At 32.4% G+C, this 16,953-nt stretch overlaps 1 protein-coding gene across 1 annotated transcript in view; it reads right to left on the bottom strand.

The window, feature by feature from the left end:
- LOC100372750 (uncharacterized) overlaps nucleotides 1–16,953 on the bottom strand; it is a 130,905-nt gene that overhangs the window by 112,435 nt on the left and 1,517 nt on the right. Inside the window, exons 2-6 of the mRNA XM_085501554.1 lie at nucleotides 15,473–15,720; nucleotides 11,018–11,182; nucleotides 10,190–10,277; nucleotides 9,380–9,706; nucleotides 8,162–8,290 (exon numbers count right to left, since the gene is read on the bottom strand). Of these exons, the coding sequence (XP_085357680.1) occupies nucleotides 8,162–8,290; nucleotides 9,380–9,706; nucleotides 10,190–10,277; nucleotides 11,018–11,182; nucleotides 15,473–15,720 (957 nt within the window). The remainder of the gene's footprint in view (nucleotides 1–8,161; nucleotides 8,291–9,379; nucleotides 9,707–10,189; nucleotides 10,278–11,017; nucleotides 11,183–15,472; nucleotides 15,721–16,953) is intronic.

Raw genomic sequence — 16,953 nt, 5'->3', positions numbered from 1 at the left:
CCATTGTAACCCATCTCAGAATAGAACAAAATTCAACTCTATAGCTCCTACCAATTGTAACCCATCTCAGAATAGAACAAAATTCAACTCTATAGCTCCTACCAATTGTAACCCATCTCAGAATAGAACAAAATTCAACTCTATAACTTCTACCCATTGTAACCCATCTCAGAATAGAACAAAATTCAACTCTATAACTTCTACCCATTGTAACCCATCTCAGAATAGAACAAAATTCAACTCTATAACTTCTACCCATTGTAACCCATCTCAGAATAGAACAAAATTCAACTCTATAACTTCTACCCATTGTAACCCATCTCAGAATAGAACAAAATTCAACTCTATAACTCCTACTCTTTATAACCCATCTCAGAGTAGAACAAAATTCAACTCTATAACTCTTACCCATTGTAACCCATCTCAGAATAGAACAAAATTCAACTCTATAACTTCTACCCATTGTAACCCATCTCAGAATAGAACAAAATTCAACTCTATAACTTCTACCCATTGAAACCCATCTCAGAGTAGAACAAAATTCAACTCTATAACGTCTACCCATTGTAACCCATCTCAGAATAGACCAAAATTCAACTCTATAACTTCTACCCATTGTAACCCATCTCAGAATAGAACAAAATTCAACTCTATAACTTCTACCCATTGAAACCCATCTCAGAGTAGAACAAAATTCAACTCTATAACGTCTACCCATTGTAACCCATCTCAGAATAGACCAAAATTCAACTCTATAACTTCTACCCATTGTAACCCATCTCAGAATAGAACAAAATTCAACTCTATAACTTCTACCCATTGAAACCCATCTCAGAATAGAACAAAATTCAACTCTATAACTCCTACCCATTGTAACCCATCTCAGAATAGAGCAAAATTCAACTCTATAACTTCTACCCATTGTAACCCATCTCAGAATAGACCAAAATTCAACTCTATAACTTCTACCCATTGTAACCCATCTCAGAATAGAACAAAACTCAACTCTATATCTCCTACCCATTGTAACCCATCTCAGAATAGAACAAAATTCAACTCTATAACTCCTACCCATTGTAACCCATCTCAGAATAGAGCAAAATTCAACTCTATAACTTCTACCCATTGTAACCCATCTCAGAATAGAACAAAATTCAACTCCGTATCTCCTACCAATTGTAACCCATTTCAGAATAGAACAAAATTCAACTCTATAACTTTTACCCATTGTAACCCATCTCAGAGTAGAACAAAATTCAACTCTATAACTTCTACCCACTGAAACCCATCTCAGAATAGAACAAAATTCAATTCTATAACTTCTACCCATTGAAACCCATCTCAGAGTAGAACAAAATTCAACTCTATAACTTCTACCAATTGTAACCCATCTCAGAATAGAACAAAATTCATCTCTATAACTTCTACCCACTGAAACCCATCTCAGAATAGAACAAAATTCAATTCTATAACTTCTACCCATTGAAACCCATTTTAGAATATAACAAAATTCAACTCTATAACTTCTACCCACTGAAACCCATCTCAGAATAGAAGAAAATTCAACTCTATAACTTCTAACCATTGTAACCCATCTCAGAATAGACCAAAATTCAACTCCATAACGTCTGCCCATTGTAACCCATCTCAGAAAAGAACAAAATTCAACTCTATAGCTCCTACCCATTGTAACCCATCTCAGAATAGAACAAAACTCAACTCTATATCTCCTACCCATTGTAACCCATCTCAGAATAGAACAAAATTCAACTCTATAGCTCCTACCAATTGTAACCCATCTCAGAATAGAACAAAATTCAACTCTATAGCTCCTACCAATTGTAACCCATCTCAGAATAGAACAAAATTCAACTCTATAACTTCTACCCATTGTAACCCATCTCAGAATAGAACAAAATTCAACTCTATAACTTCTACCCATTGTAACCCATCTCAGAATAGAACAAAATTCAACTCTATAACTTCTACCCATTGTAACCCATCTCAGAATAGAACAAAATTCAACTCTATAACTTCTACCCATTGTAACCCATCTCAGAATAGAACAAAATTCAACTCTATAACTCCTACTCTTTATAACCCATCTCAGAGTAGAACAAAATTCAACTCTATAACTCTTACCCATTGTAACCCATCTCAGAATAGAACAAAATTCAACTCTATAACTTCTACCCATTGTAACCCATCTCAGAATAGAACAAAATTCAACTCTATAACTTCTACCCATTGAAACCCATCTCAGAGTAGAACAAAATTCAACTCTATAACGTCTACCCATTGTAACCCATCTCAGAATAGACCAAAATTCAACTCTATAACTTCTACCCATTGTAACCCATCTCAGAATAGAACAAAATTCAACTCTATAACTTCTACCCATTGAAACCCATCTCAGAGTAGAACAAAATTCAACTCTATAACGTCTACCCATTGTAACCCATCTCAGAATAGACCAAAATTCAACTCTATAACTTCTACCCATTGTAACCCATCTCAGAATAGAACAAAATTCAACTCTATAACTTCTACCCATTGAAACCCATCTCAGAATAGAACAAAATTCAACTCTATAACTCCTACCCATTGTAACCCATCTCAGAATAGAGCAAAATTCAACTCTATAACTTCTACCCATTGTAACCCATCTCAGAATAGACCAAAATTCAACTCTATAACTTCTACCCATTGTAACCCATCTCAGAATAGAACAAAACTCAACTCTATATCTCCTACCCATTGTAACCCATCTCAGAATAGAACAAAATTCAACTCTATAACTCCTACCCATTGTAACCCATCTCAGAATAGAGCAAAATTCAACTCTATAACTTCTACCCATTGTAACCCATCTCAGAATAGAACAAAATTCAACTCCGTATCTCCTACCAATTGTAACCCATTTCAGAATAGAACAAAATTCAACTCTATAACTTTTACCCATTGTAACCCATCTCAGAGTAGAACAAAATTCAACTCTATAACTTCTACCCACTGAAACCCATCTCAGAATAGAACAAAATTCAATTCTATAACTTCTACCCATTGAAACCCATCTCAGAATAGAACAAAATTCAACTCTATAACTCCTACCCATTGTAACCCATCTCAGAATAGAGCAAAATTCAACTCTATAACTTCTACCCATTGTAACCCATCTCAGAATAGACCAAAATTCAACTCTATAACTTCTACCCATTGTAACCCATCTCAGAATAGAACAAAATTCAACTCTATAACTCCTACCCATTGTAACCCATCTCAGAATAGAACAAAATTCAACTCTATAACTTCTACCCATTGTAACCCATCTCAGAATAGAACAAAATTCAACTCCGTATCTCCTACCAATTGTAACCCATTTCAGAATAGAACAAAATTCAACTCTATAACTTCTACCCATTGTAACCCATCTCAGAGTAGAACAAAATTCAACTCTATAACTTCTACCAATTGTAACCCATCTCAGAATAGAACAAAATTCATCTCTATAACTTCTACCCACTGAAACCCATCTCAGAATAGAACAAAATTCAATTCTATAACTTCTACCCATTGAAACCCATCTTAGAATATAACAAAATTCAACTCTATAACTTCTACCCACTGAAACCCATCTCAGAATAGAACAAAATTCAATTCTATAACTTCTACCCATTGAAACCCATCTTAGAATAGAACAAAATTCAATTCTATAACTTCTACCCATTGAAACTCATCTTAGAATATAACTAAATTCAATTCTATAACTTCTACCCATTGAAACCCATCTTAGAATATAACAAAATTCAATTCTATAACTTCTACCCATTGAAACCCATCTTAGAATAGAACAAAATTCAACTCTATAACTTCTACCCATTGTAACCCATCTCAGAATAGAACAAAATTCAACCATATAACTTCTACCCACTGAAACCCATCTCAGAATAGAACAAAATTCAACTTTATAACTTCTACCCACTGAAACCCATCTCAGAATAGAACAAAATTCAATTCTATAACTTCTACCCATTGAAACCCATCTTAGAATAGAACAAAATTCAATTCTATAACTTCTACCCATTGAAACCCATCTTAGAATAGAACAAAATTCAATTCTATAACTTCTACCCATTGAAACCCATCTCAGAATAGAACAAAATTCAACTCTGTATCTCCTACCAATTGTAACCCATTTCAGAATAGAACAAAATTCAACTCTATAACTTCTACCCATTGTAACCCATCTCAGAATAGAACAAAATTCAACTCTATAACTTCTACCCATTGTAACCCATCTCAGAATAGAACAAAATTCAACTCTGTATCTCCTACCAATTGTAACCCATTTCAGAATAGAACAAAATTCAACTCTATAACTTCTACCCATTGTAACCCATCTCAGAGTAGAACAAAATTCAACTCTATAACTTCTACCCATTGTAACCCATCTCAGAATAGAACAAAATTCAACTCTATAACTTCTACCCATTGTAACCCATCTCAGAATAGAACAAAATTCAACTCTATAACTCCTACCCATTGTAACCCATCTCAGAATAGAGCAAAATTCAACTCTATAACTTCTACCCATTGTAACCCATCTCAGAATAGACCAAAATTCAACTCTATAACTTCTACCCATTGTAACCCATCTCAGAATAGAACAAAATTCAACTCTATAACTTCTACCCATTGAAACCCATCTCAGAGTAGAACAAAATTCAACTCTATAACGTCTACCCATTGTAACCCATCTCAGAATAGACCAAAATTCAACTCTATAACTTCTACCCATTGTAACCCATCTCAGAATAGAACAAAATTCAACTCTATAACTTCTACCCATTGAAACCCATCTCAGAATAGAACAAAATTCAACTCTATAACTTCTACCCATTGTAATCCATCTCAGAATAGAACAAAATTCAACTCCGTATCTCCTACCAATTGTAACCCATTTCAGAATAGAACAAAATTCAACTCTATAACTTCTACCCACTGAAACCCATCTCAGAGTAGAACAAAATTCAATTCTATAACTTCTACCCATTGAAACCCATCTTAGAATATAACAAAATTCAACTCTATAACTTCTACCCACTGAAACCCATCTCAGAATAGAACAAAATTCAATTCTATAACTTCTACCCATTGAAACCCATCTTAGAATAGAACAAAATTCAATTCTATAACTTCTACCCATTGAAACCCATCTTAGAATATAACAAAATTCAATTCTATAACTTCTACCCATTGAAACCCATCTTAGAATATAACAAAATTCAATTCTATAACTTCTACCCATTGAAACCCATCTTAGAATAGAACAAAATTCAACTCTATAACTTCTACCCATTGTAACCCATCTCAGAATGGAACAAAATTCAACTCTATAACTTCTACCCATTGAAACCCATCTTAGAATAGAACAAAATTCAATTCTATAACTTCTACCCATTGAAACCCATCTTAGAATATAACAAAATTCAATTCTATAACTTCTACCCATTGAAACCCATCTTAGAATATAACAAAATTCAATTCTATAACTTCTACCCATTGAAACCCATCTTAGAATATAACAAAATTCAATTCTATAACTTCTACCCATTGAAACCCATCTTAGAATAGAACAAAATTCAACTCTATAACTTCTACCCATTGTAACCCATCTCAGAATAGAACAAAATTCAACTCTATAACTTCTACCCATTGTAACCCATCTCAGAATAGAACAAAATTCAACTCTATAACTTCTACCCATTGTAACCCATCTCAGAATAGAACAAAATTCAACTCTATAACTTCTACCCATTGTAACCCATCTCAGAATAGAACAAAATTCAACTCTATAACTTCTACCCATTGTAACCCATCTCAGAATAGAACAAAATTCAACTCTATAACTTCTACCCATTGTAACCCATCTCAGAATAGAACAAAATTCAACTCTATAACTTCTACCCATTGTAACCCATCTCAGAATAGAACAAAATTCAACTCTATAACTTCTACCCATTGTAACCCATCTCAGAATAGAACAAAATTCAACTCTATAACTTCTACCCATTGTAACCCATCTCAGAATAGAACAAAATTCAACTCTATAACTTCTACCCATTGTAACCCATCTCAGAATAGAACAAAATTCAACTCTATAACTTCTACCCATTGGAACCCATCTCAGAATAGAACAAAATTCAATTCTATAACTTCTACCCATTGAAACCCATCTTAGAATATAACAAAATTCAATTCTATAACTTCTACCCATTGAAACCCATCTTAGAATATAACAAAATTCAACTCTATAACTTCTACCCATTGTAACCCATCTCAGAATAGAACAAAATTCAACTCTATAACTTCTACCCATTGTAACCCATCTCAGAATAGAACAAAATTCAACTCTATAACTTCTACCCATTGTAACCCATCTCAGAATAGAACAAAATTCAACTCTATAACTTCTACCCATTGTAACCCATCTCAGAATAGAACAAAATTCAACTCTATAACTTCTACCCATTGTAACCCATCTCAGAATAGAACAAAATTCAACTCTATAACTTCTACCCATTGTAACCCATCTCAGAATAGAACAAAATTCAACTCTATAACTTCTACCCATTGTAACCCATCTCAGAATAGAACAAAATTCAACTCTATAACTTCTACCCATTGTAACCCATCTCAGAATAGAACAAAATTCAACTCTATAACTTCTACCCATTGTAACCCATCTCAGAATAGAACAAAATTCAACTCTATAACTTCTACCCATTGTAACCCATCTCAGAATAGAACAAAATTCAACTCTATAACTTCTACCCATTGGAACCCATCTCAGAATAGAACAAAATTCAACTCTATAACTTCTACCCATTGTAACCCATCTCAGAATAGAACAAAATTCAACTCTATAACTTCTACCCACTGAAACCCATCTCAGAATAGAACAAAATTCAACTCTATAACTTCTACCCATTGTAACCCATCTCAGAATAGAACAAAATTCAACTCTATAACTTCTACCCATTGGAACCCATCTCAGAATAGAACAAAATTCAATTCTATAACTTCTACCCATTGAAACCCATCTTAGAATATAACAAAATTCAATTCTATAACTTCTACCCATTGAAACCCATCTTAGAATATAACAAAATTCAACTCTATAACTTCTACCCATTGTAACCCATCTCAGAATAGAACAAAATTCAACTCTATAACTTCTACCCATTGTAACCCATCTCAGAATAGAACAAAATTCAACTCTATAACTTCTACCCATTGTAACCCATCTCAGAATAGAACAAAATTCAACTCTATAACTTCTACCCATTGTAACCCATCTCAGAATAGAACAAAATTCAACTCTATAACTTCTACCCATTGTAACCCATCTCAGAATAGAACAAAATTCAACTCTATAACTTCTACCCATTGTAACCCATCTCAGAATAGAACAAAATTCAACTCTATAACTTCTACCCATTGTAACCCATCTCAGAATAGAACAAAATTCAACTCTATAACTTCTACCCATTGTAACCCATCTCAGAATAGAACAAAATTCAACTCTATAACTTCTACCCATTGTAACCCATCTCAGAATAGAACAAAATTCAACTCTATAACTTCTACCCATTGGAACCCATCTCAGAATAGAACAAAATTCAACTCTATAACTTCTACCCATTGTAACCCATCTCAGAATAGAACAAAATTCAACTCTATAACTTCTACCCATTGGAACCCATCTCAGAATAGAACAAAATTCAACTCTATAACTTCTACCCATTGTAACCCATCTCAGAATAGAACAAAATTCAACTCTATAACTTCTACCCATTGTAACCCATCTCAGAATACAAATCATGACAATAACCATTGTTCAATACTAGGTAACAAAACTGAAATGAATGAGCCATTTTGAATCCGAACTTGAAAGCAATGCATGTTAGTAAGTGTAACATAAAAATGTAGTTGTAAATTTTGATTGCAATAACTCAAAGTGTCAGAAACACTTATTAAAGTGAAATTTCTGTTACTTGACCATTTTAATCCAAACTGATAAACTGTGTTATTATGTTCAATGTATGTTCTTAAAGTGTGAATATTAGCTGTCATCTGTCAATGTAATGTAGTTTCTTACCACACAGTGATGGTTCCTCATCAGAGTAATCCCCACAGTCATCATTGTAATCACAAAGCTGCTGTGGAACAACACAGTTTTGATTAGCACAGGTAAAATAACCTTCATGGCAGATTGGTGGTGCCATGTCTGCAAGAAAAGCAATAAACTTCTATAAGTTGTATCATGGACAACTGTATGTATTGTACAGCTTAATTATTACGAAAGTTGTGAAAAATGAAAAAGACAACACCTACAATTTGTTTGCTATTTTTTTTACAAAGTTTTTTACAAATACCAATAATTTTGATCAACACTATTTGGTACTATCTATAGTCAATCACATGTAGACATACATGTAGATATACTCATGTCTACCAACATTACATAGAATCAGTCATTATATTCCGGAGAAACTAGCATGGATACTGTGCTGTCTTTTCAGAGTGTCTTACTCAAAACAAAGTTGATAGTATGTTGCTATTTGCCATTTCTATTGTTACCACCATGTTCTTTGCATTACACAACATTCACTGGGTGGATGTTACCATGACATTAACAACTTCTATAATCTTGTTACATTTTAAATCATACCATGTAACACAGTAGTTGGGCTGGTAGTTTTTAAAAAGTCAAAAATAGCATTTTTCCCCCAAAAAGACAATAATATTTGCTAAAAATTGGGAATTAATGATACATAATGGAATGAACAAATCTGAAAAAAAATAGAGAATTATTATACCATTGCAAACTAAGCAAATCTGATAGAGGTCCACCTACATATAATATATATCAAAGGAAATGGGCTGGCATATTCAACATATTTGATCAAATCACAAAACAACACATCATTTTTGTCTGAATATCCAAAAAATATCTCAAAATATCTAATCCAGTAAGCATAATCATCAAACAAAGTTTGATTCAAATCGTCTTTTGATTATAGATATATTTTTTTGTCCTAAGTGATTGCCAGTTGACCATTTTTCTTAGTAACTTGTCATGCATATACAGCTAATGTATGGGTAAGTAAGACTGAAACATGGAAGAATTTTCAGACTTTGTCTCTACGGTAACTATTATTAACTAAAATTATTGTATTGTGATTTTTATTAAATTGTTTAAATGCGAAAACATATTGTACCTCTATTCCCAATACAAATGTCATATTGTGGCTGTCTATGGATAACATAATAAATCACTCAGAAAATGAATGCATTCTATAGATATTTAACCAACCTGTACATTTCACTGTGACATCATCAAGATGAAAACTACAATACAAATGACTGACATTCCAGCCGTTGTTTCGACAATCAGTTAAAAGCTCCTCAGTTCCTTCACATCGGATGTTGTCTAGATGAACAGGAACACTATCATCGGCTGGTAAAGGTGGAGATGCAGCTGCACTTTGATAACCAAGTTGACGACACACAACCAAACCATCTGTTTCATCCTGCCAAGTTTCATTGTACCCACATATAGTGCCCCAGACATTGTCATGGAATATTTCAATTCTTCCTTCATTTAAAGAGTTTGAGTCTATCAGCCGTATTTTGCCTTCCACTGCAATTGAAGTATTATGATTAGATCAGCTCCCTTCAAAAAATGAATTCATCACTGTTGTAATGCAACTAGTAATGCACATTTCAGGGTCATACAATATTCTGGTCATGCAATCTTACGCCACCAACTTAACTCATCCTTAAACTTATTTAGTGCACACTTGTAGCATAATAAATTTCATTTAGATTTCATAAATCAAGTGGGTACAAAGCTGCTCAAATCGTTTTTACTAACTACTTGTAATCTGAAGAACAGTATGTATATTTAGTTTCTTTTGTCAATTTACATAGAAACCACCAGGTAAATCTGTGAATCAAGATTTGATAACTTTATAGTATTTATTTCACAGAAGCCATCATGCAATCTTTGCCTTAATAAACCTTGGTAAGATTGTCAATGCTTCCATCACAACAAATTTGTTGCTAAATAAAATTGGTTATATAACATTCTGACATAGGATAGTGTTTGGTAGAATGATTTTACCTCCTTTGTAGCAACCTTCAGAGAATGAGATATCATCAATAGCAATATCCCCATAGACACCATCGCCACAAGATGCTTCAATAAGTACCTACAAAGTAGAGGTTAGGATTAATAGTAACAAGCCATGCATGGCATAGTCCCCGTTAGTTATCAAACTTAAAATAATATAGTAATATAGTAATAACATAAACATGTCAGAGATGTGGATCCAAAAGCTGATGCTAGATTACGATGAGTTTTTAACAGTAAAATTATTGATATTCAGTCATCTTGTATATAAAATTTTGAAATTGTTACATTATATCTACTAACAAAAAAACCAACATGAATTGCTAGTCTCAATATTCAGTATGTAGTACATGTTACAGGGTAATTTCCCATGAAGCAAAACTTGACGCAGATGTTGATGGAAAATTACATACATGAACAGCTCTGCTTTTCAATGACAGTGAATCTAAGAAGTGTCAACAAGTATGCATCATAACTTATGTGTTTATACTAAGAAATCACTATTCAGCAAAGGATATGACCAATTATATGTTCAATGGTTCTCACTGATACTATTGTTATGCTAGTACTCATGCAAATAGGTTCTCAAAATCACAAACAGATGATGTACCAAGTTTTATTAAAACAGCCTGGTAATTGCTAATTGTTATTACCCACACACTTAGACAATACACTAGAAAAGATTAGAATAAAAGTTGATAATGTGTAATTACACATTGATTAATAGCTGCATGAAATATGTTATTTTACAGATTATGGAACAACATACTTTTTATATTTCATTGTTGAGTCAGGGGACATAACTAATGATAATAATACCTGAAATGGCTGCATATTATAAAAATTAACAGTTGTTTCCAGCCATACATTGCCTTGTGCACCTGGCTGGTCCCATACTTGCTCTACAGCCATACTACCATACTCTTTGGTAAAGACTTTCAGCGTATTTATATCAGTGCCATACATGTGATAATAAAAAGTCATCTGCAAATAAGTAAACATTATTATGTGATAATGACAGGTCAGGTACAAGGAAGTAATAATTATTATGTGATAATGACAGGTCAGGTACAAGGAAGTAATAATTATTATGTGATAATGACAGGTCAGGTACAAGGAAGTAAACATTATTATGTGATAATGACAGATCAGGTACAAGGAAGTAAACATTATTATGTGATAATGACAGGTCAGGTACAAGGAAGTAAACATTATTATGTGATAATGACAGGTCAGGTACAAGGAAGTAAACATTATTATGTGATAATGACAGGTCAGGTACAAGGATATAAACATTATTATGTGATAATGACAGGTCAGGTACAAGGAAGTAAACATTATTATGTGATAATGACAGGTCAGGTACAAGGATATAAACATTATTATGTGATAATGACAGGTCAGGTACAAGGAAGTAAACATTATTATGTGATAATGACAGGTCAGGTACAAGGATATAAACATTATTATGTGATAATGACAGGTCAGGTACAAGGAAGTAAACACTATTATGTGATAATGACAGGTCAGGTACAAGGAAGTAAACATTATTATGTGATAATGACAGGTTGGGTACAAGGAAGTAAACATTATTATGTGATAATGACAGGTCAGGTACAAAGAAGTATACATTATTATGTGATAATGACAGGTCAGGTACAAAGAAGTATACATTATTATCTGATAATGACAGGTCGGGTACAAGGAAGTAAACATTATGTGATTATGACAGGCCGGGTACAAGGAAGTAAATATTATTATGTGATAATGACAGATCAGGTACAAGGAAGTAAACATTATTATGTGATAATGACAGGTCAGGTACAAGGAAGTAAACATTATTATGTGATAATGACAGGTCAGGTACAAGGAAGTAAACATTATTATGTGATAATGACAGGTCAGGTACAAGGATATAAACATTATTATGTGATAATGACAGGTCAGGTACAAGGAAGTAAACATTATTATGTGATAATGACAGGTCAGGTACAAGGATATAAACATTATTATGTGATAATGACAGGTCAGGTACAAGGAAGTAAACATTATTATGTGATAATGACAGGTCAGGTACAAGGATATAAACATTATTATGTGATAATGACAGGTCAGGTACAAGGAAGTAAACACTATTATGTGATAATGACAGGTCAGGTACAAGGAAGTAAACATTATTATGTGATAATGACAGGTTGGGTACAAGGAAGTAAACATTATTATGTGATAATGACAGGTCAGGTACAAAGAAGTATACATTATTATGTGATAATGACAGGTCAGGTACAAGGATATAAACATTATTATGTGATTATGACAGGTCAGGTACAAGGAAGTAAACATTATGTGATTATTACAGGCCGGGTACAAGGAAGTAAACATTATGTGATAATGACAGGTCAGGTACAAGAAAGTAAACATTATTATGTGATAATGACAGGTCAGGTACAAAGAAGTATACATTATTATGTGATAATGACAGGTCAGGTACAAGGAAGTAATAATTATTATGGGATTATGGCAGGTCAGGTACAAGGAAGTAAACATTATTATGTGATAATGACAGATCAGGTACAAGAAAGTAAACATTATTATGTGATAATGACAGGTCAGGTACAAAGAAGTATACATTATTATGTGATAATGACAGGTCGGGTACAAGGAAGTAAACATTATTATGTGATTATGACAGGTCAGGTACAAGGATATAAACATTATTATGTGATAATGACAGGTCAGGTACAAGGAAGTAAACATTATTATGTGATAATGACAGGTCAGGTACAAGGATATAAACATTATTATGTGATAATGACAGGTCAGGTACAAGGAAGTAATAATTATTATGGGATTATGGCAGGTCAGGTACAAGGAAGTAAACATTATTATGTGATAATGACAGATCAGGTACAAGAAAGTAAACATTAATATGGGACTATGACAGATCTAGTACAAGGAAGTAAACATTACTATGGGATTATGACAGGTCAGGTACAAGGAAGTAAACAAGTAACTGAGTTATATAGTTTAAGAATTATATAAAGTTTGAACATGAAAGGTCAGACCATGACAGATATAAGACACTACAACAGAATTCATTAAAATATTTTGAATTTGAGCTGAAAACCAAAAATACATGCATCATCATAATCATGGTGTTCAAATCATGTACCAAGTTTGAATAATAAAACTACATGTATAAACAACATCAGGGTTGAGAATGGCAGAAATGGTTGATTTTGATAAATTTCAAATATTTGAAAATTTGAACTAATCGGAAAAACGAAATACTGTGCAAGGTTCCATGTTTAATGCATGTACCAAGATTGAAAATAGTTAATCCGTCTGCAGCTACACAGAAGGAAAAACAAGGAAACCATTAGAAATGACAGATTTCTTGCTTTGTTTTGAGAGGGTAGAGGTAAAAGTTTTGATTGGAGTACTATGATGTATCAGCTACTGTAAATGACACACAGAGTTAAAACTCATTTTTGGCTTGATTTAAACAAGAACTAATACATTGTTAAAGGGACATTAAAACACAGTGTCACAGTGACATTAAAACACAGTGTCACAGTGACATTAAAACACAGTGTCACAGTGACATTAAAACACAGTGTCACAGTGACAATAACAATGGCCAAATAAACTTAACTTAGGGTTTCTAAAGCAATGATGTACAATGTAACTTGAATACCTCAGATCACTAAAAAAACAGACTGAATTGTTCAAGTTACAGACATTGAGTCACGAACATTGAGTTATGAATAAATATAGTTACAGAAGAGACCACGCCCATATTTTAGAAATCAGATCCACTTTTGCAAAACCATACCCAAATTGTTACTTGATGTTAATTAACAAATAACTGAAATTCAATTACAGGCAATATATATTGTGCAGCTGAGATTGTGGGTGTCTAATCAAAAATCAGATTTGTGAGCTTTATTTTTGAAAATTATTATTCGTCTATGATAATTATGAATACATAATGAGCAAATATGAGGTAATATTTCTAATTATTGGAACAACTTAAATAAAATGCAATCCACAATAGAAATGCATTATAATTTATAATTTAATTAAACTGTTTCTAAGGTAAACAGTTTTATGCTTAAACTCTACAACTTTAAAAATAAATTTTCAGTTACATAATTTCACTTCCTTTCCCAGTTGTGGGTTTTCTAGACAAACCTAACTTAACCTATAATTGAAATTGCAAAATTATAAAATTTAAATAGTTACATTATCTGAAAATGTCTGAAAAAAGTGCTTGGGTTATCTGGTTACCCCATTAGGGACTTTTCTAGAAATTGGAAAATTGGTCATAAATCGAATATAACAATGTTCAATAATTCAATGTAAAATCCATTTTTATTTTCCTGAAAGCAAAAAATAGCATTTATTTATATGTTATAGTAACATAATTTGAGAAATTTGTCCTAATAATTTTTGGATTTCATAATTTTGAAAAAAAAAACTGCATTTTTTCCTCATTTTTTAATATACTGTAGAATACTTTATTTTCGCTTGGAATTTATTTTCGCTATTTTCGCTGAAGGATTATTTCGTGAAAATAAAATCCAGCGAATATACTTTTTTTCCATATATTTCACATTAAACTCATCAAAAATCAGTGAAAATAAATTCTATATAAAACGCTCAAGATGCCTTTTCAGCGAAAATTAATTCCAGCGAAAATAAAGTATTCCACAGTATATGGAATTCGAAATAATTCAGAATAACATAAAAGTAGCTTACCAATCAGGGTGTGTAATTTGTTAGCTCTATCCATTCAAATACAACTATGATTTTCTCAAAAATTAGACCACTACAATTTTGAGTATTTTCATTCATGAGTATTAAAGCTTCTTCAAATGTACCTTTATGTAGTAAACTTCCCAGAAGTTAGAGACAATAATCCCAAATTAATATTTTGAATCAATGACACTGAAGTAACTAAACTAGGGTACTTAAAATTGAATTCCCACTTTGTATAACATCTCACTGTAAACACAAGGGCTTTGGATTTTGTACAGACCATGAGAAATGATATACAAATTGAATTCTGAACAAATTTTTAAAATGGAGTAAAATTGAGAGATTACAAACAAGTGAGTTAAAAATTTGTTGTCATACCAACAGATTTTATCATTTTTCATTATGATTTGATCATTTTAATCAATGGTACAAAGTAGGAATGCGACTTTAAGAATTGAAGTTCCTGGAATTATCTTTTCATAAAACTAGTGAAGTATATACACACATACTTACTGAACAACCACTATCTTGACTTATTATAGGACTAATCAACCTGGCAATCTCGTCTTCATTCCTAGGATATGATGTCTCAATATATACATAGTATCCAGTTTCATTAGCGTAAGTGTTGTCGACTGATGGACCAGTTAGTGAGGTGTCTGTTAATCCACTGTGTCTTGTCCAATCAAAGTTATCATCATACACCTGTACCCACTGGCAGAATGATTCTTCAAAATTACAAGCAAGTGGATACACAAATTCTGCAATATGGCACATCATTTATTTAATTATTCACACCACTGCATGAAAATTTGTACAATTATTAAGAATATCTGGTAATGTAATTTCGTAGTCCCAAAGCTAACCCTAACCCTAGCCCACCCCATCAAACTCAAACCAACCTGTTACCTTTATACTTTAATTAAACCTTAAGGTATTTTCAAAATTGATGAATATATTCAGTATAATGTAACTAATCTGCAATCTACTTCTGAATGCAAAACAAACTGTGAGAAAGAAATCGACTAGAACACAATAATTTTGTTTTGATGAAAAGTCCATCAGTCAAACAAATTTGAAAAACTTTATCAATTAACTAATATAATATATAATACAGACTTGAGCAATATTTTGTTCTACATTTTAAATAACTTATGTTTTATTAAGTTACAATCTTATTAATTGGTGTTTTGAAATATTTTTATTTTTTTTTATTTTATTCAGAAATGAATGATTTCAAATGAATCAACAGGTGTCCAGGCAAATAAACTATCATGGTTAACATTGGTTTCAGTGCAATGTTAACCATGACACTGTTATTTGGCTCAACTCAGTGATATTTTATCATGCAAGTATTCTATCGCAGTGAGCCATCAAACACTTTCATCCCATTGGCACTATTCATGGTGTTTCCTCTCCAGGTGTTTCTGATTATATTGACATTGAATATTACCAAGAACACCCACTTGGGTATGTTCAGGTTAATTTATAATTGCCCAGTTTGAGGTTTTTAATATCCAAATGTACGTATTTGATGATAGTAAAGACTGGCAGCTCATTGCAAACACATTAATGACAAAGTATACCCTGGTATTCACATTAGATACAGATTACCGGTAACATATTGAGGTTCACAGCAATCATGTACCAAGTCTCAATGTATTTGTGCATCAAATTGCAGGAAACGCAATAAAAATGGTAAAACTGATTACCGGTATATGCTAATTACCTAATTAACATGTACAGATTTATACCGAAATTAAAGTACCTCAGTCTACCAAGTGTCATTCTGATGAATCCAATGAGATATTGTGAAACAAGATTTGATATACAAACAAATTGGTACATTATTATGCTTTTGCATACAGTAGAACCAAAAAGTCATGTTTATTATTGTCATGCTGTTATGCAATTTGACTAAAAGCTGAAGATGAGTGCGTTGTGTGTAAATTATGTAATTAGGTCATGGTGTATTTTTAGATGCAAACAAATTA

Source organism: Saccoglossus kowalevskii, chromosome 7 (assembly GCF_978046115.1).
Source record: "Saccoglossus kowalevskii chromosome 7, keSacKowa6.1, whole genome shotgun sequence".
NCBI lineage: Eukaryota > Metazoa > Hemichordata > Enteropneusta > Harrimaniidae > Saccoglossus > Saccoglossus kowalevskii.
The sequence above is the reverse complement of the archived record's forward strand: the minus strand, read 5'-3'. Positions and strand labels throughout refer to the sequence as shown.